Here is a 23001-nt window from a genome sequence, read left to right on the forward strand (position 1 = left end):
GGCGCAGCGGGCAGGCCCCCACCCCGCGCAGCGGCTCTGTGGCCTTCGGACGGCACCACCAGGGAGTGGGGCTTATGGACACACCATGTAAATTTGATATGGTTTTCATATGGTGTGAGACGTTACTGTACTTTTTTCCCAACTAGTGAAAATGTAAACTAATTCCTGGCTTGGGCTGGGTGGGCAGGATTGGGCACGGAGGCTCTGGGGGGCTTGCCCCTTGCCTGGAGTGTGGAGGCTCTAGCTGCCTGTCCGCCGTCCCAGCTGGGCTGTGGGCTGGCAGCCAGAGCCGAGGCTGAGCTTTGTCGTGGAACTTCTCAGACCACAGCCTCCCCGGGGTTCACAAGCAGGGGAGGAGCGCTTGCTTTCCTTTTCTCTCTTTCACTTACTGGAAATGATTTTCGGGCTATAGAGGAGTTTCAGAGACATAGTGCCTTACTTCCCCGATGCTACGGCCCTGTTGCCTGCGGGGTCAGAACCAAGAGCCCGACACAGGCGCCAGGACTCAGATGTCACCACCTCCTCCACTTGTGTCCTTCCTGTTCCTGGGTCTACGCAGGATCCCATGGGGCATTTACCCTCACGTAATGGGTCTCCTTGGGCACCTCCCATCTGTGATGGTCCCTCCGTCCCTCCTTGTCCCTGGCCATCCAACTCTTGAGTCTGCTCAGGCTCTGGGGAGTCTCTCTGACTTCTTGTCGTGGCTGAGTCACAAATTTCTCGCAAGAATATGCAGAAATGCTGTTGTGTCTGCGGGGTATGTCGTATCCTACCCACCGGCACGGCACCATCTGGTCACCCCAGTGTCACCATGACCACCTGTGAGGGTGGTGTCTGCGGCTCCCTCCGCTACAGTTGCTGTGTTCTCTTTGTGACTGGTAAATGTGTTGGGTGACATCTGTGGAGACTGCTGACATCCTGCTGCTGCCCAGACTTGTGCCTGATTTTGTCATCCAGCGGTGGATCTTGCCAGAACAGTTTTTACTGGGCCTTTTTTTTTAACTGGGCCAATTTTCTAATTGGGATTTTTAATTCCCTCATTCCATCCGCATTTATCAGCTGTCATTCTCCTGTGAGCGAGAGCTGGCTTTCCTCCTGCCCATGGTCGGTTCTCACCTGGTCAGGGTGGCCCCGGTCTTGGGTTATGGGTGGCACTACGGCCCCTGCCATTTGTGCCCATCCTGNTGGGGCAGGTTTGCTGTTTCCCGGGAGGCAGATGAGCGCTCTCACGGGCCGACTGTGCCCGCAGTGCAGTAGGGTGCGGAGGGTATGGTGGCCTGGACGTCATCTGTGTACGTGCTGGTGTCTTCAACAGAAGCTTCATGAAGTGACCCATACACTATATTTTTTTTTAGCAATTGCTACATGTGGTGTGGGGCTTGAATTCACCACCCCGAGGTCGAGTCGCATGCTTCTCTGACTGAGCCAGCCAGGCACCCCTCTGCTTCGCTTCATTTTTCAGTGTCCTGATTGTGACCCACCTTGTCGAGTTCTCGGGCCCCTGGCAGGTCAGGACTTCCTGTATGGAATGACTGCGTGTCCTGTCCACAGGCTGGATGACTGCGGCCTCACGGAGGTGCGGTGCAAGGATATCCGCTCTGCCCTCCAGGCCAACCCCTCGCTGACGGAGCTGAGCCTTTGCACCAATGAGCTGGGCGATGCCGGGGTGCGGCTGCTGCTCCAGGGCCTGCAGAGCCCCGGCTGCAAGATCCAGAAGCTCAGGTGAGCCTGTATGATCCACATGGTCCCAGGCGCTTGCCCCACACCAAGCTCCGGTCTGGGCCTGCTGGGTCAGCCCGGGGAAAGGGGGGCTTGCAGGCAGCTGTGGGGGCCCCTCTCGCCTTAGCTCAGGCCCCTGTTCCCCTGTGAGGTCTGCTCCCGCCACAGCCCTGCCTGCCATTCCTGGGCTCACAGCCCAGCGTCCTCTAGGCCCTGATGCGCATCCCCTCCCCTGCCCTCTGTCCTCGGCCTGGAGACCCCAGAGCCCCGCCGGGAGGAGGAGGAGCAGCCCCTCTTGCAAGGCCAGGCCCAGGGGTCTCCTGTGGGCATGCGGTTTGGCATGCGGAAGTGGTAGCTGTGTCTGCCTCACCTCGGCTCCCAAGGACACAGGGGCAGTTTCCCCAGGGGCCACAGCCTGGCTGGTGGGGACCCTGCTGATGGCCGGCTGGGTGTGCTCCAGCCTCCGAAACTGCTCCCTGACGGACACCGGCTGCGAGGTCCTGCCAGATGTGCTGTGCTCCCTGTCCACCCTGCGCGAGCTGCAGCTCAGTGACAACCCGCTGGGGGATGCAGGCCTGCAGCTGCTCTGCAAAGGGCTCCTGGACCCCCAGTGCCACCTGGAGAAGCTTCAGTGAGTGTGACTTGCCACCCAGGCCACCCCCAGCCCTGTACCTACCGGTCACTCTGGTTTTGGTTGAGGACTCGCCCTGGGCGAGCCCTTGCCTCAGCGTGTTGGCCGCAGGGAGCTTTGAGGAGGGAGCTCTTGGGGACCTGCAAATGGTCCTTCTGTGTGATGCTGGGGCTGTGGCCCAAAAGCTGGAAAGTGGCCTGTAACCCCATATCCAGTGTGGGGAGGCCTGGCCACCAAAAGTGTGCTGATGGGCTCAGCAATGGAGGAAGGAAGCCAGGCCCAGATCGGGATACTGGCATCTTTTTCCCAGGTCCAGTGAGTCCCAAGCTCAGGGTGGGGCTTGTGGTTGGCAGCCGGCTTCCAGGAGGCCCTGAGCACCCACCCTGCAAGGAGATGGCCCCTTAGTCACTGCTGTCCCTGCCCAGCGCCCCACAGCCCGGGGTGGGAGAGGAGACCCCGCCCAAGCTCCCTTGCCGGAGCTCGCAACACCCGCCCGTCCCCAGGCTGGAGTACTGCAACCTGACGGCCGCCAGCTGCGAGCCCCTGGCTGCAGCGCTCAGGGCCCAGAGGCACTTCAAGGAGCTTGCGGTGAGCAACAATGACATCGGTGAGGCTGGTGTGCGGGCACTGTGTCAGGGCCTGGTGGACTCTGCCTGCCAGCTGGAGACGCTCAAGTACGTGCACGGTCTGGCTGGGAAGGGCTGGGGATGGCTGGGTGGGGCAGGATTGTGGGGGCTTCCCAGCCCAGCCAGTCCCCCTGTGTCCCCAGGCTGGAGAACTGCGGGCTCACATCGGCCAGCTGTAAGGACCTGTGTGGTGTCGTGGCCTCCAAGGCCTCGCTGCAGGAGTTGGACCTGGGTGACAACAAGCTGGGTGACCAGGGCATTGCCACACTATGCCCCGCGCTGCTGCATCCCAGCTCCCGGCTCAGGGTCCTGTGGTGAGTTTGCGCCCGCCCTGCTTCCTCAGAGAGCTGTGGCCCCAGCGGGCGGGCGGGGAGTATCTGAGAAGATTGGCTATGTGTCCCCCGGCCCTGCAGGCTCTGGGACTGTGACATCACCACCGCAGGCTGCAGAGACCTGTGCCAGGTTCTCAGGGCCAAGGAGAGCCTGAAGGAGCTGAGCCTGGCGGGCAATGAGCTGGGCGACGAGGGTGCCCGGCTGCTGTGTGAGACCCTGCTGGAGCCTGGATGCCAGCTGCAGTCCCTGTGGTGAGCACAGCCCAGCGGTGGCCAGGGGACGGCGGGCCTGTGAGGAGGAGCATGGCGCCTGGGGGGACCTCGTGGATGACGGTGGTCTGGGGCCCTGGGGCGCGCGGCCCAGGTGAGCTTCTGCACCTGTGGGCAAGTCAGGCATGCAAAGGAGGGAGTGCTGAGTGTCCTGGAGGGCAGGTGTTGGGGGGCTCATGCTCAGGTCCTCGGGGCCTCAGAGAGCGCCCGAGAGGTACGGGCTCCGGCCAGGCCCTAGTCCTGTCTCTCTCCCAGGGTGAAGTCCTGCAGTTTCACGGCTGCGTGCTGCCCCCACTTCAGCACGATGCTGACCCAAAACAAGCACCTTGTGGAGCTGCAGATGAGCGACAACAAGCTGGGGGACTCTGGCGTCCAGGAGCTCTGCCGGGGCCTGAGCCAGCCTGGCGCCACGCTGCGGGTGCTCTGGTGAGCGTGCACGGGTGCGCTGGCCGCGTCTCGGTCTGACGGGTCCAGGTCTGGGGTCCCCGACCCACGTGGGAGCCCTGGTCCTGCGCCTCCCCCCGGGGACCCTCTCCACTCCCGTCTGGCAGCTCCCAGAACCCGCGGGCTCCCGAAGGCCTGGCGGCTCCTGCTCTGTATGGCTCTGCCGTGTCCCAGGGTCCCGCTTCCTTTGTGGTGCTGGATGCTTGTTTGTGCTCGAGTGTTGTGCCTTTGATGACTTTTCTCATCTTGCTTTTTTCTCCCTGGAGCACTCAGGAACCCACTGCTGGGTCTCACCGACGACCTGCGGCCTGACGCTCCGTTCTTTTTTGTTTCTATTTTTCGGCTGGTCAGTCGTTAGATTCTGCTACTGTAGGTTGTGGCTTTGTTTTCGGTGTCTGGATCTCTGCTTCTCACTGTGGCTCCTGGGGCTGCCTGGCCATGCTGAGCAGGGCACAAGTGGAGGCTGAGCCGGACGGGATCCCCTACTTTTCTACCCAGAGGGCCTGGTCTACTGCCAGCTCCTAGGGGTGCTCTGGGGGCCGGCGGGGCAAGGGGTGTGTGTGGCTCGGGTCCCCATAGACAGATCTGCCTCAGCAGTCACAGCAGCCAGGGGGCCCGGGGCCTCCGGGGCCTCCGGGGCCTCAGCGCCACCCCCACCTAGGTGTCCTTGCTCTGGAGGCTGGAAGCTTCTGCACTGTTACTCCAGTCACCTCCTCCCTCCCACCTTCGGCCTCTGGGTGCCTCTTTGGCAGCCCAGCCAGGCTGCGGCACCTGGCCGTGAGCAAGCAAGTGGTTGTCGGAGGCCCTCTGGTGACCCAAGGTGGCCCTGGGGAGGTTGTGGCCCTGAGTCCGGAGTGTGCCGGCCTCAGGTCAGTCTGACCACTCTGCCTGGAGGGCAGCTGAGTGCACTTCCTTCTGTGTCTGGGGGGGGGTATCTGCCTGGGGCGGCCGCTGGGCCAGAGCCAGACATGCTCCCAAGTTCGAGGTTTGGGGAACAGCTATGACCCGGAGGTCTTGGCGCACTGTGTGCACACGTGCTTCAGGGCTCCGTGGACACCCCTGCCACCACCCTCTGTTCTGTGGCGGACCCTCTGGTCCTGACCCGCTCCCTGCTGTCTGCTCAGGCTGGGGGACTGTGATGTGGCCAACAGTGGCTGCAACAGCCTGGCCTCGCTCCTGGTGACCAACCACAGCCTGCGGGAGCTGGACCTCAGCAACAACTGCATGGATGACCTGGGCATCCTGCGGCTGGTGGAGAGCCTGGAGCAGCCTGGTTGTGCGCTGGAGCAGCTGGTGTAAGTGGGGCGCGGGGGCAGGGTGGCACAGGAGCTGGGGGTTGGCCCGCGAGGCCTGACCCAGCCTCCTCGCTGCCCACGTAGCCTGTACGACATCTACTGGACGCAGCAGACCGAGGACCTCCTTCGGGCCCTGGGAGAACGCAGGCCAAGCCTACGGATCATCTCCTGAGAGGCCCAGGGCTCCTCCCCCTCCGGGCTTCCCGGCTGAGAGTGAAGAGACTGTCCAATCAATGGACTTCTGTGGGAAAGGTTTAGACATTTTATTAAAGCACTTTTTTGGCAGGAGTGCTTGTCCTTCTTGTCAGGTCTTCACCAGGCACGCTGCGCGGCCTCCACCACCCCCACCAGAAGCGGCTCCCAGGGGCCGGCCCTTTGCACGTGGGCCCAGGCCAAGCAGCCCCTGCCCGCCGCCAGGGCAGCACCTGCGCCGGGCACATGACAGACAGGGGCTGGGAGCCGCTCAGGACCTTCAGCACTGCTTTACTTGTTCTGTTCGCTCTTGAAGAGGACCCTCCGCCCCTCCTCCCGACCTCAGGCACAGGGCCTTTGAGTTTCTGACTCCATGTTCCTCAGGGGGCCAGTCCAGTGACCTCTGGCCCCATTCACACCCCCAGAGGAAGCCTCCCTAGGACACGGCTCAGGACTGCCTATTTGACCCGCCCCTTGTCAGCCATCTCAGGGTGTTGTTGGACGGTCATCCCTCACACGTGCCGCAGGGAGCTGATGGGGATCCAGTGAGGTGCAGTCAGGCCTTCCGAGTGGCGGGGGGCCCAGGGAGCAGAGAAAGGCATCATGGTGCCTCTGCTGGGCCTGGGCCGGCTGACGGTGCATTGAGGGGAGGGGTCCGGCTGCCCAGAGTGAGACCAGCCACACCGGTCAGGCTGAGGAGCCCGAGGAGCACATGTGGGCACACGACACACACACGCACACACACGTACACGCGTGCCTCGGTCAGAGGCCACCTGCACCCCACAGAGCCCAGCCATGTGCATGGGAGAAAGGGAAAATAAAACTACAAGGGCTGAAGCCTGTCAGAAGGTTCCAGCAGGCCTGGGCTCTCTGGGCAGTCGTGAAGTAGTGCATCAGTTTGGGGCTGGCACCCCCTCCCTCTCAGGCTCCGCAGGCCCTGGGGGGTCTTCCGGCCCAGGCAGGTGTCCGTCCGCGTTGCCCACAGCTTTGTCCTGGTCACCCCTGCTCTGCTGCTTCTGCCGTCGAGTCTCCTTGTACCTCAGGGTGATGTCCCTGAGGACAGTGGGGGCTGAGTCACCATCAGCCGGCCCATGGAGGTCCTATGAAACCGCCCCTCACAGGGACGCCCACAGAGCTATAGGCAGGGGCTGCAAGACCCAGATACCAGTCAAACACAGCCCTCAAGCTGGCGCGGAGGCCGTCGAGTGCTCGCTCCTCCGGGAACACGGCACTCACCGCAAGAAGAAGCGCCAGATGGTCCAGGTGAGCACGAGCACAGAGCCGAGCGTCCAGCACTGGGAGATGTAGAAGGGCAGGGACAGCGTGAGCGTATGCGGGTCGTACTTCACGACGATGAGCAGCTCTGTGACCGTGATGGCTGCCACCAGCCAGGCCTGCTGGCCGAGCTTCTTGTGGGGCTTCCTGTGGGGGAGGGCACTCGCCTGAGGGCGCTGCAGCTATGCCCCAGGGGGCAGCGACCCCAGGTGCGCCCGGGCCCGCCCCGCACCCCCTCGGCCCTCACGGGTCATCCATGAAGTCGTAGATCTCCCGCATGGCCACGCCGCCCACATTCACGAAGAAGACCAGCCGCAGGAGGACCAGGTAGTGCTCGGGGGGCATCCACAGCACGAACTTCAGGTAGAACGTGTTCAGTTCTGCCAACAGAAACTGGGGGACAGAGGAGGGTGGGTGGCGAGCCGGGCGGCCCAGCAGGCGCGCACACGAGGCTGGCCGGCCTTACCACCAGGATGATGCCGCACACGGCCAGCCAGCGGCGCAGGCTGGAGGCAGGCTTCCACTCGAAGCGGACCCAGCTGTAGGGCGTGAACTGGAAGGCGATCCTCTTCATCTTGCCCCTGGGAGCACGGGTGCCCTTCAGCCCGCGGGCCTGTGACGGGTAGGAGAGCCCACTCCCCAGCGCCCTCCCAGCTCACCTAAGGAGGGCAGCTCCGGGAGGGGAGACCTTGGGGGCCTCTGAGGAAGGCCAGTAGGGGATGAAGAGAACTGACTAGGCAGGGTGGGGGTCGGGCTGACATTCCTCCCCCCACGGACCAGGGCAGCTCGAGAGCCGTACTTGTAGGTGGGAATGTTCCAGAGACCCTGCCACTTGTATGTCTTCAGAGACAGCCACTCGAGAGTCTTCATGCCGCAGTAGATGCCCAGCCCGTTGCAAACGAGCACATCCATGATCCACTAGGGGCAGGAGCCAAGGAGGTGGTGGGCGCTCGTGGCCCCTGGTCCCATCCTGCCCTCGGCCCCCCAGGGCAGCTGCCGGCACCTACGTGATCCCACCAACACTCGCTGAAATTGGGCAGCTGGTGCTCCAGGCTGTACTCGAGAAACTCGAACATCACGCTCACGATAGTGCACATCCACCAGTCACGGATCATCAGGGTCTGCAGGCCGCGACAGAGCGTCAGCCCCTCCAGGGGGACACCCTCAGCCTTCTCGGGAACAGGGCAAGGCACTGGTCCGAGGCCGCGACCTCAAGGACAGGTGCGAGTTGGGGCCAAGACCCAGGGTGTCCGAGCAGTTGTGCGAACTCTCTGGACAGCTGCCTGGCCTGAGCCGTGGCCCCCAGACCCTTGCCCACCATACTCAACCACTATGAACATCAGCCTGTGGCTGGGAAGTGGCTTCAGAGAACAGGGCAGGAAAACCAGGGTGTCCTTCTGATGACGAGGTCACCTTACCTTCAGGTACCAGCCAAGAAAGTGCGCAGGCACAAAGCCATCCAGCTTGTCCTGTGGGGACAGGACACGGGCCTCATGTGCAGCCCACGGCCACTGGTCCCTCCTTCCCCATGAGCACCTGGGCCCACCTCCTGTCTCTCTGCGCAGTGCTGACTGGACCCCAGGACAAAGCTGGGGTCCCGCACGCATGCAGACAGCACCCCTGACCGCCGCGGAGGGCAGGTCTCCAGGCTGAGAGGCAGGGCCTGCACGGGTCCTGCTCCGAGTGGGCTAAACCGGAGGGAGGGAGGCCAGCGCCTGGCAGTGCCAACCCTACCCCACCCCATGTGATCTGCAGAACGACAGGGGTTCCAGAAACACACAGGACAGATCAGCACCTGGGCAGCTTGTTAAGCATGCGGCTCTTGGCCCCACCCCGAGCACGGGGCCCCCGGGGCCCGCCCGTACCCAGACGTTGTGGAAGGGGTCGCTCTCGTTGTCTGCATCATAGATGAGGCAGTTTCCCCCGTAGTCTCTCTCCGGCAGTGGGACTCCCAGCCTGGGGTCCACATACTTCAGGAACTGGCGGCCATCCTGGACAGTCTGCAAGGCCAGCGCCCTGGTCAGTGGGGCCACAGCTGCTGGTGGCGATGCGAGAACTCACCTCAAGTCCCTAAAGCGTCCATGGGGCCCGGGGTGTGCGGGTGACACCTGCGCCGAGTGGGGGCAAACACCCTGCAGGGCAGGGACGGGAAGACATGGTGGGGGCGGGGGGAGTCCCGAGTCCAGGGGGATGCGCCATGCCCTGCTAGGAGGCTGTGTGGGTGGGGACGCAGGTGGGGTCACAGGATGGGGGCTCAGGTCACCGGTCGTGCTACCACCCCTCTCCACGGGCCCCCCCTCCCAGAAGAAGCAGGACATCAGGACAGCCTCCCCAGGCGGATGCCAACAGCAGTGAACTGCCCCTTCTGGCCTTAGCACTACGGAGACTTCCAGGGTCGCACAGACGGAAAGAAGGCTGCCTGAAGCAGACAGACCCTCATCCCTCCCTCAGGCCCCCTCTGGCCACCAGCCCGCAGGGAGCGACCCCAGGATGCCTGTGGTCAGGACACCATCCCCTCACTCTTGCCCCAAGTACAGCCGAGGGACGAAGCAGGGAAGATGGTGAGGAGTGACAGGCGTCCGTGGCCTCAGACCCACATCATGTCTGTGCTAGACAGACGCACTGCCTCGTCCTGCAACTTGACTCCGTCCCCAGCTTGGGGTCTTGGTCCAAGGAAGTGACCCTTGGACCGTGACATCAGCCACGGCTGATCTGGCTGCCACAGGATCTGAGGCTGGACCCTGCTGCACCCCTGCTTCGGGAGAGCAGGTGCCCAGATTCTGGGGCCTTGAGAGGTGCAGGCCGCGCACCCAGAGCAGGGCGGCCGCGCAGTGCCAGCACCGCACTGAGCGGGACCCTTGCTGCGTGGAGCAGCTCAGCCCTTCAGGAAAGGCAAACAAGGCTGGGGGTGCGGACAGCCTCTGAGAGTAAACACCCTGACCCAGTCACGCCGGGGGGCAGGGCAGCCTCCTTACACGGGAGCAGACCTAACACGCACTCGGGTGCACGTGGGCCTATCGCTAGAAGCCCCGCTCAAGGGCTCTGGCTCTGATGTCGAGGCCGCCCCTGCCCAGCAGGAGTCGGCGCATGACCCCAACAGCCTTCAGGGGCCCCGGAGGCACGAGCGAGACTGCCCCAGGGGGTCCTCACAGAGCGGGACTGGGTGGTGGAGGGAGAGCAGGCCAGTGTCGTGTCCCACACGAGGGCTTACACACACAGGTGTCAACACTGGGACCCGCACGCCACGCTCAGAAAGTAAATCGCACCACATGGCGATAAATCACGAGCAATGCAACTGATGGCAGCCGTGTGCTTGTGAGCAGGAAAGGACTCGCAAACCGAAGGCCACCATCTGGGTGCAGGTGGAGTTGAGCAGAGCGATCAATAAAACAGACATCAGTGCTAGTGGGTCCTGACCCACAGTTCACTAAGGAGAACTTTCCAGCCTCCATCCTGACGATCTTGCACAAAGCACACTCGGAGGGAGAAGCCCCAAGGATTAAAACCTAGGACCGACTAGCTGGGGTGCCACGGGAGGGTGGGCGTGCTGCCCTCCCCAGGGGTGGGACCCCTGCTGCTCAGAGGACAGACTGCCTGGCAGGCAGCTACACCTGAGCCAGACAGTCCCACTCGGCCCGGCTCTCGCTCGCTGGCCGGGGTGTCTGGGCAGGGCCCACACGCTGCCCCACGCTCAGAGCAGGGATGCTGCTGAGACGCAGTGCTTGCAGCCTTCCTGAGTGGGTCCTTCTGGAGGCCCCCCTCACGGCCTCTGCCCACCTCTGTGGGGGTCCAGCCTTGCTTCCTGCCAAAGCTCCGGAGGGGCTGATGGGCAAAGCCTTCTCAGACACCCTTCACTTACCCGGGGCCACAGCATCACCCACATTCCCAGATTATCTGAGAAAACCCGCTTACCTGGAAGAGTATGAAGATGAGAAACAGCTCGTAGACCACACTGACGCAGAGCCAGAACCTCCAGTAAGCTACAAAGACAGAGAGCACACGAGTCAGGGGTGCCAGCCCGGCAGCACCCCGCTCGAGGCCTCACTCAGAAGCGAGTGTCGGCTCTCACCGATGCCTCCAGCCAGTGCTCGAAGCTTCCCTCGCTCCCCCCAGCACAGGAAGCCCGTAATCGTCAGACAGAAGCCATGGCAGCCAGCACTCTCGCCGGTGTGGACCGGTGAGGCCTCTGACCTTTATCGCTGAAGAAATCTGCAGTGGGTTTCTGCCCGAGGCCTTTTGTCAAGGTAAGAACACCTACTAATTCCAGCACGCTAAGCTGTTACCCAGGATGGTTAGGAAATGTCATTTTCCTCCAGTGTTAACGCGATGAGTTACACTAACACGGTCTCTAACGCTGAGCTGCCTCTCCAACCCGGGGATAAGCCGACCCTGCTCCTGTCCGTCTCTTTCGGGAGACTTCTATCTCCATCGGCACAGCCGGTCCCCGGAGCACACTTCACAGCTGGGGGAGATCTTCAACGAAGCTAATTCTGTGAGGTGACTGAGGTACACAGGTGTGTCCAGTCATCTCGTCTCCCTTAAACCCACAAGTTGTTATGGGTCAACGAAATCTGAATAAAGCTGAGAAAAAAAGAACCTGTCCCTCAAAATTCCTTTTATCAGCCAGGGCCCTCTCTCTCCACCACCTGGTTTTCATACCTTGAAACGGAAGGCTCAGGCTTTTACCAGGGGAGGAAATAACAGCAGAGTGAGTGTCTAAAACCATCATTCTGAAATACAAATGCCAGGAGGGCACGTGGCTCTTGGTGATGGCTCAGGCCATGATCTCAGGCTTCATGCGGCCAGCATGGGGTCTGCCTGGGATTCCCTCTCCCTCGGTCCCTCCCACTCGCTCTCTCAAAATAAACAAACTTAAAAAAAACCACCAACTTAGTTTTAAAAACTATTTCCTTTGAATAAAAATGGTGGTGCTTACACATGGGGGAGACCCTGGCCCCGCTGGCCTTGAGGAGATCCCATGGGGATCTTGGGGGGCAGCTTGTGCGTAGGCTCCAGGGCCCACCCAGCGTCCTCGGCTCATGAAAACCCAGGCTTGCAAAGGCGAAAAGCACGAAGGACCATTTGCTCAAGTGCCTCCTGGATGCGGGGTGAACATCGATGTAACAAACTAGCCTTGCTGCCCTGGAGTTTGCAAAAAGCCTGGAAAGTTGTCTCTGGTCAAGGGTGGCAGCAGGATCTAAAAGGGCCCGTGGTAAAGCAACTCAGGACACGTTCCCTGGAGTGCTGGCCCCACAGCCACGGAGGGCATATTCCTCACGGGCCGAACCCCATGACGCTGAGCTGGTCTTCTCCTCGACTGCCGGCTGCCCCCCATCAGAGGGCCTTTGGCTGGCTCTGCCCCACTGCCCATCCCCCTCCACCTGTAGAACCCCAGGCCTGCCCCATCCCCCCAAACACGCAGTGGGTGCACCCGCTCACCTGCAATCCCACCCAGCCGCCCCTGCAGCCCTCACCATACTCTGTATTCCAGCTTCCGCTGGGAGCCACGCATGAAAACACAAATTGTGAAGAGAAGGGTGCCTCTTTCACGGGCCAGTTTCAACTGGAACTGTAGCCAATTCAAGTTTCCCAACAAAGCCCCTCGTTTCTGAGCCAGAAAACCCTTCCCACTGTCCCCATGCGTGCTGCCCGGGACGGAGGGGACCACTTCCCACGTGCTCTGATTTGACAAGGCTGAAGTGCCCTGAGGCGCCCTGCCCACCGCCAGGGAGCAGGTGCTCCAGAGCAGGCCCCCCACACTCGGTCACTCACAGGGAAACCGTTCACACCAAGCAACCAAACTGAAAGGCAGGCGCAGCAGAGCCCAGAACACTAGCTGGGGGCGGGTGACGGGCACCCCAGACTGGACGGGATGTAGGGCTTCCCAGGAGCTCAGAGGCCAAGCAACTGCCCAGCGCCGTCTGACCCCAGCACCCACAGGCGACTTGCCACCCCTGGGTCCACTGACTTTCCCGCAGCCCCAACTCTTCCCAGCAGATCCAACAGGCACTCATTGTACCCGGACTTCTGCTGTGACTTTTTGGTGGCTTTTAAAGCAGTCTCTCGCTCTGCCTAGGTTCTGGCTAGCTCAGACCCTTCTGAGGCCCAGATGACTGGGGAGCTGGGGGGCTGGGCTGTGCAGCTGGGTGCCACTGCCCCTCCGGCCGGCACCAGGCGGTGTCACCCAGTGTCAGTGTCCCAACCAGGGATCGGGGGAGGCACAGCAGCTGCCAAGACCAGCCAGTGCAGGCTCCCCCATGCAGGCGCCCCCACACCACTCGGGGCACCCAGGGGCCTGGCTCACAGCCACAGTGCTCACCGACCCCTTCCTGAGGGCAGCTCGGGCATCTGCAGCCCGGCCGACAACGGCCACGCCCTTTAACCTGCTGCTTCTGCAACCAGGACTTTGCACTACGTGAGTATCGGACACACGTACAGCCTGGTCTATGACAACAGACCCAGAATATACAATAGTATGACTGGCAAATAAACTGTAATGCATTCAAGTGACCACTAAACAAGCAGCCATTAAACATCTAGTTGTCAAATAAAAAATTAATGAGGTCTGTGTTTCCCAAAGTGAGGAGGTTTGTGATATAAAACCACATACAGAGGGGCGCCTGGGGGGCTCAGTCGGTCAAGCGTCCGACTTCGGCTCAGGTCATGCTCTCACGGTTTGTGGCTTTGAGCCCCACGTCGGGCTCTGTGCTGACAGCTCAGAGCCTAGAGCTGCTTCAGATTCTGTGTCTCCCTCTCTCTCTGACCCTCCCCTGCTCATGCTGTCGCTCTCTCAGAAACATTAAAAAAAAAAAAAAAACCACACACAGAGTAGAATCCCATTTTGTAAAGCTACGTGTATATGCCCACGCAAAAACACATTAAAGCTCAAGAGTGGCTTCTTTCTGTGAGTGGCTTTTATATCTATTTAAAAATATTTTTTGTACTTTCCAAGTATTCTACAATAAATACATACGCCTATGAAGACAGAAAAGAAACAAAGATTACTAAAGTTACAAGGGTTACTAAGTTGAGACCTTTCAGGAAAGCTGACCATGCCTTGCCCTTAGAGGTAGCCCCTCAGTGAGGCTGGAGCCCTAGACACACCGGGCCTCCATGGCTTAGAGGCCCAGGGGGTTACTGGAACTCCCTGAACTTGGGGGCTGGGAGTCAGAGACAGGAGGCCTGGTTGCAGATGGCACTCAGTGAGCACGTCAATGGCAGGGCCCCCAGCTGAAGGCCATGCCGACCCCGCTGGCCAGTCCCGGGGCACCAGGGTCTGTAGAAGCAGCCCCGAGACGCACTGGGTGGAAGGCGAACAGAGGGTAAGGACAGGGTGAGGAGTAGAGAGATGGGAAGGGGCTGCAGGAAAGCCAGCCCTCGCCCTCAGCTGGTGACAGTGCGCCCTGGCTGGGGCGGGGGGGGGGGGGGGGGGGGGAGGAAGAGGACAGGACATTCAGACCCGGCAGCACAGACACGGAGCGACTGCTCAGGACAGAACTGTCACGTGGGCACACGGAAGGAGAAAGGGCAAGTTACCTGGATGAGGTCTGGAAAATGGCCCGTCTTTAGCTTGTGTGACTCCAAAACATAAGAAAACCAAAATACTGGCCACAATACCTCTGCAAACAAAGAACAAACAGCCCCTCAGTGTGCGTCTCCCAGGTGGGAGGCTGGGGGTGGGAGGGACCCCAGGATGCCCACTGCAGTGACAGCCCCCGTCCCCAGGGAGGGAGGAGGCTGGGCCTCGGGGGGAGGGCTGGCCAGGCCAACTGCACGGTCCACCTGGAGGCCAGAGGCACACCCGCCCTCGGGAGAAGACTCTGGGCTGGGACTCTGCGTTGTTTAGGCTGCAAAGCGGTGCCCGCTAGTGCGTGTGTTTCCCAGTTAAAGGGCACCTAAAATCCCACACATGACCACCCAGGGCTCCTGCAGCCTAAGACAGAAAGATGCTAGGATCGAACAGCTCTCTGCTCCTACAAGNCTCCTTTGGATTAACTCACACAGGACAAGTGTATGTACTGCACCCACAGCCGTAGAGACACACAGACAAGCGCCTGCACGGGGGCCAGGGGGGAGAAGGACGTGCAGACAGCGGTGCTCACACTCCACTCACACGACCGCCCCCCGCCAGCAGGGGGGCTGAGGGGCGCGGTGTCCTCTGCACTGCCGGCGGTGCGGCGGAAGGACGCACACGCTGCGGTTTGCAGCCGGGCTGCTGAGCTCCAACGCGCATGATGAGACACCGCGTGGGAGGCCGGAGGCGTCAGCCTGGAAACAGCGCACCCCCCTCCGCCTGCTGGGTGCACCCAGTGTCCAGGGCGGGCGCAGATGACGCCGGGCCGCACAGGACACGGCCAGCCCCTGGACCACAGGACGTGTGGAGGGACAGACGGACACTGGCCGCTGCACTCAGCAGGGCGGGACCCACATCCCCACCACAGGAGCTGACACGGGCCCGTGAGGTGCCCACTGCTCAGCTCGGGGTGTGGGGAGGTGGGAAGTCCGAATGGGGCTGCCTGGAGGGGGCCCTCCTGGTGTGACTGAGAGGTGGCTTTGGAGCAGTGGGTGACCCCCAGAGAAGTCACCATGAGAACAGAACGAGGGAGGTGAAGTCTCAGGGCGTCTGTGCCCACCCTCCCTCCTCAGGTCACATTCTTGATTCCAACCTCGGCTACACATCGTACGGCAGCATTTAGGGTTACTTGGCAAGATGTGTCCGTCAGGTGACGGGCGTACAGTATTCCCACACCCCCCACACCCAGGTCGGCGCGAGCACCCGGCGTTAGTATCAGATGTCCGTCACAACGGTCCACACAGGTGCAGTAACCCCGGTCCGCTGTGTTTCAGGCTTCCTCACTTTTTATCCAAAGCCCGTTTTCTACCCCAGGACCCACTGGGACCCCCATGACATTCACTCGTCCAGACGCCCTGGGCTGTGACAGTGCCTCAGGCGTTCTGGTTTTGCAGACTGGTCAGGTGCTCCGGGGCATAACCCTTAGGTAATGCCGTCTACTGCTTTCTGTGATTTCCATCTTGTTTTTGGCAATAAGATCCATCCCACCGACGTGATCTCTGATGTCTCCCGGCTGGGACACACCTGTCAGGTGCGCTCCCTGCTCTGCTCGTGGTGGTGGTGGGGGGGGTCCCCTTCACACAGCCTGCACTCAAGGGCTGGGGAGCGGGGTTCCCTCTCCTGGATGGGGAGCACCTATGTTTATCTGGAATTTGTCCGCACAGGCAACTTGTCTCCTCTCTCACTCACATCACTTTTATTAGCACGGACTCATGGATGCGTATTTTATACTTCGGGTTATCATGCGGTAATGATTTATAGGTGGTTTTTTATTTTTTTTTCTCAAATTGTATCCATTTACCTACTCTGACCATTGGGAGCCCTTTCAATGGTGTCCCGTATCAAAGCCCTAACACACCGCCACCTGCGTGGCGTTTTGGTTTTTTCTGAGCACTTCTGGCTCTAGACAACCCTCCCAGGCATTCCTGGCACCTCCTGCCCCAGGCCCGGGACCGGCTGTTTCTCCAGGAGCCCCGGCTCCTTCGCCGGAGGATGGTCTCGGGAGCCACGTTCTGGGGGCTGGCGTGCTCCCTGCCGCTGGGGCGTCGTAGCTTCTGGGCCTTCAGGCAGTTGGAGCCAAGTGTACAAACCACGCATGTACACAAATCAGAAATATTTCTCTGTGCCGCCAACTGTGCCTACACTAAGCTAAACGTGATTTTTTTCTAAATTTTTTTTAATGTTTTGTATTTATTTCTAGGAGAGAGAGAGCGAGCGTGAGCAGGGGAGGGTCAGAGAGGGAGTCACAGACTGAAACAGGCTCCAGGCTCCGAGCTGGCAGTCAGCACAGAGCCCGACACGGGGCCCGAACCCACGAACTGCGAGATCATGACCCAAGCGAAAGTCGGACGCTTAACCGACTAAGCCACCCAGGCGCCCTGCTAAACGTGAGTTCTTACTGATGTCTCCCACTGCCATCCGTTATCCCGTGGCCCATCCTCCCCTCGGTCACCTGTAACCTCCCCCTCAGCGGTGACACAACACCGGCTTCCCGCCACCCGCCAGCCATGTACTTAGTTGCTCTATTCCAGCGCGTGGGGAACAGCTTGGTCAACTAGAGCCCAGGGCTCTGCCCCGAGTCCGACAGACTCCTGCCCCTTCGGTGAGGGCGCTTCACACGTCTGTAACAGCGTCGGCATCCCTTCCTGGGATTCCCGACGTCCGAAATTATTTCCCTTCATTCGCAAGCATTAGGTTTACTACCATGCTCTACTCACTGGCTCCCCCGTTGCCCTGGAAACCAGTGACCTTACCGCCACACACTGCACCTTTACCGGTGTCACGTGGTTGCAAGGTACGTGGCCTTTCCACACAGCTTCTTCCACTTAGTAAGATGCATCCGCGTCTCACCTCCGTCTCTGCAGTGCTAGCGAGGAGACAACAGGCCCCAAACAAAGTCACTTGGGCTGAGCCCCACGCCAGCAAACCATGGCTTGACCGAAACTTTAGTCTCAGCCCCAGGAGCGCAAGCTTTAACCAGCTCACGTGGGACTAGCTGGCCCACACGGGGGGGATGATCTGCCCGACACACCCCTTCTGCCCCCTCAAGAGGGCGACCCTGCCCTAAACCTGCTTCTGTTTATCCATTTACCTCCTGAAGGGCATGCTGGTCTAGTTTGGGAAGTTATGAACAGAGCTGCTGTAACGTCCGTGTGCAGACAGGAGCTTTCACTTTTATTTGGATGAATACCTAGGGGTCCAATTACTGGATTACATGGAAGAATGAGTTCTACAAGAGACTGTCAAACTTTTGGTGTCGTCCTTGAAAACCCAAGGTCACCAGATTTTCTGTTTTTTCATCAAGTTTTACAGCTTCCTATTTTACACCTTGATCTATAATCCACTTTCAGTTAATTACTATGAAAAATGTAAAGTCCGTATCTAGTCTTTTTTCTGTGCACAAAAACACCTTGCTGTTCTAGGACCACTGAAGACTCTCCCCTGGGTTGTCTCTGCTTCTGTGCAGTGATGAGGCAACTATACCTGCACTCCACCTGACCGCCGCACTCCCCACCTGCCCCTACCTGCTCCACCTGACTGCCGCACTCCCCACCTGCCCCTACCTGCTCCACCTGACGGCTCACACTCCTTACCTGCCCCTACCTGCTCCACTTGACCCCTACCTGCTCCACCTGACCGCCGCACTCCCCACCTGCCCCTACCTGCTCCACCTGACCGCTCACACTCCCTACCTGCCTCTACCTGCTCCACTTGACCCCTACCTGCTCCACCTGACCGCTTGCACTCCCTACCCACCCCTACCTGCTCCACCTGACCGCTGCACTCCCTACCTGCCCCCTACCTGCTCCACCTGACCTCCGCACTCCCCACCTGCCCCTACCTACTCCACCTGACCGCTCACACTCCCTACCTGCCCCTACCTGCTCCACTTGACCCCTACCTGCTCCACCTGACCGCTCACACTCCCTACCCACCCCTTCCTGCTCCACCTGACCGCCGCACTCCCTACCTGCCCCCTACCTGCTCCACCTGACCGCTCGCACTCCCTACTTGCCCCCTACCTGCTCCACCTGCCCCCTACCTGCTCCACCTGACCGCCGCACTCCCTACCTGCTCTGGCTGACCGGTTCGCCAGCACCACACTGGCCAATGTAGCCCTAAAGCGAGGCCAGGTCGTGTCATTCCTCCAGCTTTGTTCCTCCTCAGTATTCAGAGCATGTTATATTTTCTGTCTGTTCTAAATATGCAAAATACGTTCACGTTTTACATATCGTGATTTACTCTATATCTGTGTGTACACTAGTACATGCATGTCATCGTCCCAAATGTCACCAATGGTGATGACAGGGTGAGGCCCATCCGCACAGCAGAACACCACCAGCAATGAGCCTGCCTGCCCAGCCACAACGGACGGCACAAGACCATCAAACCCAGTGGAAGAAGCCAAACACTGTGTGTGGGCGGGTGACTCCGTATACACGAGATGGTACAGTCGACTTGAGGGACCTACGGGGACAGATGGCCGGTGCAGAGGACCACCTCCACAGGCAGGTACACTGAGCCGTGCTCTAATTAGATACATGTTGTATTAAATTACAGGTGGATAAACTTGACTTCAAGAGAAAAAACCTACTCCTCCAGTGGAACAGAAGTTGTTAGACCCATAAAAAGAACAATGACACACAAGATGAAATGGGGAGCTTATGGAACACAAGCCAATTTCCTACATTTTTAACAATGTAAACATTGGTGGTGGTGGTGTTTTTATTTATTTAAAAAAATTTTTTTAACATTTATCTATTATTGACAGACAGAGACAGAGCACGAGGCGGGGAGGGGCAGAGAGAGAGGGAGACACAGAATTTGAAGCAGGCTCCAGGCTCTGAGCTGTCAGCACAGAGCCTGATGCGGGGCCCGAACCCACGAACTGGGAGATCATGACCTGAGCCGAAGTTGGACGCTTAACCGACTGAGCCACCCAGGCGCCCCAGTTATTTTTTCTTTTTTTTAACAGCAAGCATAATTTTTAGAAGCATTTCTTTACATAAAACGTAAGCCCAAGGGCATCAAAAGCTCTGATGTGATACCAAGGGGCGGGGGCAGGGCTGGGGGAGTGCCCTGGGGGTGCCTGCNGCCAACCACCAGTGATTTCTTTTCCCGTTACTTGTCTCAGGAGGCTCCAGGGCCCCCCTGAGAGTTTGATTTCGGGTCTGGAGCCCCACGATTCCTTGGATGCTATGTGCCCAACCTGAAAAAGGGGCCAGGATGAGGCTTTGCCTGTGGAGATATTGTGACTTATATTAAGAAATATGTATTTCTTCATCCTCATTTCTGGCACAGAATCCATAAAACCACTGGAATTTCTGAAGTGATAAAGGTGTCCTGTGTTGTTATGGAGGTGACTCTTGGACCCTCACCTGAGGGTGAGGACTGGTGGCCAGGAGAACCAGCACTGGGACTGGAGGGCTGGAATATTCTACCCCACTCCCTGACCTCCGGGGATGGAGAAGGGCTGAAGGTTGAGTTCAGTCACCAAAGGTGATGAGATAGTCAGTCATCCTCCATAAAACCCAAAGCACAAAGTTCGGAGAACCCCTGGGCTGGTGAAGGCGGAGGTCAGAGGAGAGTTTCCTCAGACCTCGCCCTGGGAGGCTCGTCCCCCTGGGTGCCCCTGACTTGTTTCAGCCGGCGATCTAGTACCATGGTTCCCCGAGTTCTATGAGCCAGGCTAGCGCTAGCGAATTAGTAGGAAAAAGAAGGAGGTCAGGGAAGGAAACCTCTGACGTACAGCCACTTGGTCAGAAGCACAGGTGACAACCGGGGCATGTGACCGGCACCCACAGGGGTGATGGGGGGTAAGGGCAGTCTGCAAAAGTGAACCCTTACCTGGGGTCTCACGTTGTCTCTGGGTAGACAGTGACAGAGTGGAGGTGAATTCTTGGGATGCCTGGGTGGCTCAGCCAGTTAAATGACCAACATCGGCCGAGGTCACGGTCTCATGGTTCAGGAGTTCAAGCCCTGTATCAGGCTCTCTGCTGTCAGCACAGAGCCTGGTTCAGATCCTATCTGCTTCTCACTCTGCCCCTCCTCTGCTCATGCTTGTTCTCTCAAACATAAATAAACATTTAAAAAAATGAATGGATTTAAATTCGTTAACACCCTGCTGGTGCCAGACATTTGCTTAGTATTGTGTGGGCAGCCCTCCCACACACACGTTGGAATTGGGTTGTCAACCTTAGAAATAAAACCGCCAGGGGTGCCTGAGCGGCTCAGGTCACGATCTCACGGTTCGTGGGTTCCAGCCCTATGCTGGGCTCTGTGCTGACAGCTCACAGCCTGGAGCCTGCCTCAGACTCTGTGTCTCCGTCTCTCTCTGCCCCTACCCACTCATGCTTGCTCTCTCAAAAATAAATTTAAACAACAACAACAAGAATAATAAAAATGCCAGTTATTTTCCCAGCAAATCGGTATATTTGGAAATAGCAGAAAGTTACAATTCTGTAAAATCACTGAAGGCCCCAGGGCAGAGAGGAGCGAAGCCCTTTTGGTGGAGGGCAGGTGGGAGGTGGAAGGGAGGATGGGTGGATGGAGTTGTTCTAAACTAAAAGCCCATTGGAATAAAGTGGCATCTGGAAGTATAGTGGCTTCTCATTGGCTGGGCTGTGATGGTCCCTCATTGGCTGGGTTGTTGGGGAAGAAGGAAGGGAGAAAAACCCTCCTTCCTGCCATGGAGGTGTGAAGCCCTGGTTTCTTCTCATTGGGAATATAAAGGAATTCGGGGTCTGAGTTATGGCGTGAGAGACCCGCCTGTTGGCCTCCACTGTTAGACAACTTTCCTGTACTTTTCATTGGCTCCAGGACCCTAATTTACATTTTGATCTGGGCCCTGAGTCCCTCAGTTCCTAAGATATCTAGGGTTCCCAACTCCGGGTCAATTATGGCTAGACATAGAGAAGATGTCTCAGTGCACCAGGAGCGGCAGGAGACAGAGTGGAGGGTGGGATCAGGGGCTGGGATGGAGGCCTGCCGATGCAGCCACACAACTGGGCACACAGACAGATTACATGTCGCCTTCAGGATAAAACCCAGGCTCGACAACCTGAGAGACGTCCTGTAGGAGAGGTGATCCACCTCCAGGGAAATAGTGAGTCCATCTGAGCAGGCCCACGACTAAAATTAAGTCCTGTAATCCATCAGGACACCTGGATGGCTTGGTCAGTATAGTATCTGTCTCTGGATTCTGGATCCACATTCCCAGGTTCCTATCACTCAGCTCCCTTCCTGGGTTCTCCTGTCCAGGTGTGAGCTGCTTCCTGCACTTACCACGTCTGGGTTCCCCCCTGTCAGGTGTCACTTGGAAGCCAGTCTTATGTTGAACGCAGACTGTCGAGGTCCCTGTGTGGTTCTGTTGTCCTGAAGGCTGTCCCCACTGAGCGAGCCCATGTGCACCCCTGGGCAGTCAGAGGGCAGGGAGGGAGAGAAGCTGGCCCTGGTGCCCGGTGTGGGGTGAGGTCAGGGAGGGGCTGGGACATTTGCCTGCAGGCCCCCATGGGTGCCCCCCCCCCCGAGTCCTGATGTGCTGCACTCAGCAGTGTCTGTGGGTGCCACCCCCACCGCGCGTCATTTGGAGCCACCGACAGGCTGCCCCTGCTTGGGGCAGTAGCTCACCCGGGTGACCCTTTCCACCGTGTGGNTGATTACATCGAAACTGCAGATAAATTTGGGCAGTATTGCCATCCTAACCATATCAAGAGGTCAAGGGTGTGCACACGGGTTGGCTTTCGTTTATTTATACCTGTTTAATTCCTTTCGGCAATGTTCTGTAGCTTCCAGCACACAAGTCTTGCACGTCTGTGGTTAAATTTCTTACCAAGCGTCTTATGGTCACGATAATATCGTAAATGGAATTGTTTTCTCGGCTCTATCATAGGATTGCTCGTTGCTGGTGATTTGCCTGTGTTGATTTGTCACCTGCAATGTTGCTAGTCTCTTCCATTTTTTTAGTGATTTTGTTAAGATTTTCTATTACAAGGTCATGTTATCTCCATGTAGGGATAGTTTTACTTTCTCCTTTCCGATCTGGATGCCCTCACTTTTCATTTTCTTGCCTTGTTGTCCTGATTGGAAGCTTTAGTCCAATGCTGTATGTACATGGAGTGAGCACACATCGTCACCTTCTTCTGGATCTTAGGGGGAAAGCTTTCAGTCTTTCATCATGGGGTGTCATGTCAGCTGTGAGTTGTCCATAGATGTCCTTTAACAGGCTGAGGAATTTCCCTCCTATTTCTAGTTGTGTGTGTGTGTGTGTGTGTGTGTGTGTGTGTTTATCATGAAAGGTTGTTGGATGTTTTCCATACTTTTTCTGCAGGATCTGAGATGATCACATGGTGTTTTTTCTTCATTCTTTTAATTCTTTTAATATGGAGTATTATAGTGATTGATTTTTTAAAAATTGAAGTAGAGTTGACACATGATATTAACACTGATTTCAAGTGTACAAGATAGTGATTCCACAAGTCTTTACTTCTGTGCGTTATGCTGGGCTCACCACAAGTGTAGCTGCCATCTGTCACCATACAACATATGACAATGTCATTGACTATATTCTCTATGCTGTGCTTCTCATCTTAGTGACCCATTCATTCCATAAGTGGAAGCCTTTACCTCCCACCTTCCTTCACTC

General features: G+C 58.5%; 2 protein-coding genes across 8 annotated transcripts in view; one reads left to right on the plus strand and one right to left on the minus strand.

Moving 5' to 3' along the window:
- The window catches only part of RNH1 (ribonuclease/angiogenin inhibitor 1), an 11957-nt gene extending 6352 nt beyond the window's left edge, over positions 1 to 5605 (plus strand). For all 7 annotated transcript variants that reach the window (XM_077773392.1, XM_077773390.1, XM_077773386.1 and 4 more), the window contains 8 exons: positions 1552 to 1722; positions 2180 to 2350; positions 2854 to 3024; positions 3120 to 3290; positions 3390 to 3560; positions 3834 to 4004; positions 5147 to 5317; positions 5402 to 5605. In XM_077773392.1, coding sequence (XP_077629518.1) covers positions 1552 to 1722; positions 2180 to 2350; positions 2854 to 3024; positions 3120 to 3290; positions 3390 to 3560; positions 3834 to 4004; positions 5147 to 5317; positions 5402 to 5489 — 1285 coding nt within the window. In that variant the 3' untranslated portion in view covers positions 5490 to 5605. The remainder of the gene's footprint in view (positions 1 to 1551; positions 1723 to 2179; positions 2351 to 2853; positions 3025 to 3119; positions 3291 to 3389; positions 3561 to 3833; positions 4005 to 5146; positions 5318 to 5401) is intronic.
- PTDSS2 (phosphatidylserine synthase 2) lies at positions 5557 to 22055 on the minus strand. The gene is made up of 12 exons (XM_077773405.1): positions 21987 to 22055; positions 16290 to 16417; positions 14321 to 14403; positions 10697 to 10764; positions 8650 to 8784; positions 8203 to 8253; positions 7792 to 7905; positions 7584 to 7702; positions 7251 to 7365; positions 7032 to 7177; positions 6746 to 6931; positions 5557 to 6562 (listed from the first exon to the last, which is right to left on the minus strand). The coding sequence occupies exons 1-12, from the start codon at positions 22053 to 22055 to the stop codon at positions 6403 to 6405; spliced, it is 1374 nt and encodes a 457-aa protein (XP_077629531.1). The 3' UTR covers positions 5557 to 6402.
- Positions 22056 to 23001: the final 946 nt, after the last annotated feature.

The sequence above is a fragment of the Crocuta crocuta genome, unplaced genomic scaffold, assembly GCF_008692635.1.
Source record: "Crocuta crocuta isolate KB4526 unplaced genomic scaffold, BGI_CrCroc_1.0 scaffold1161, whole genome shotgun sequence".
NCBI lineage: Eukaryota > Metazoa > Chordata > Mammalia > Carnivora > Hyaenidae > Crocuta > Crocuta crocuta.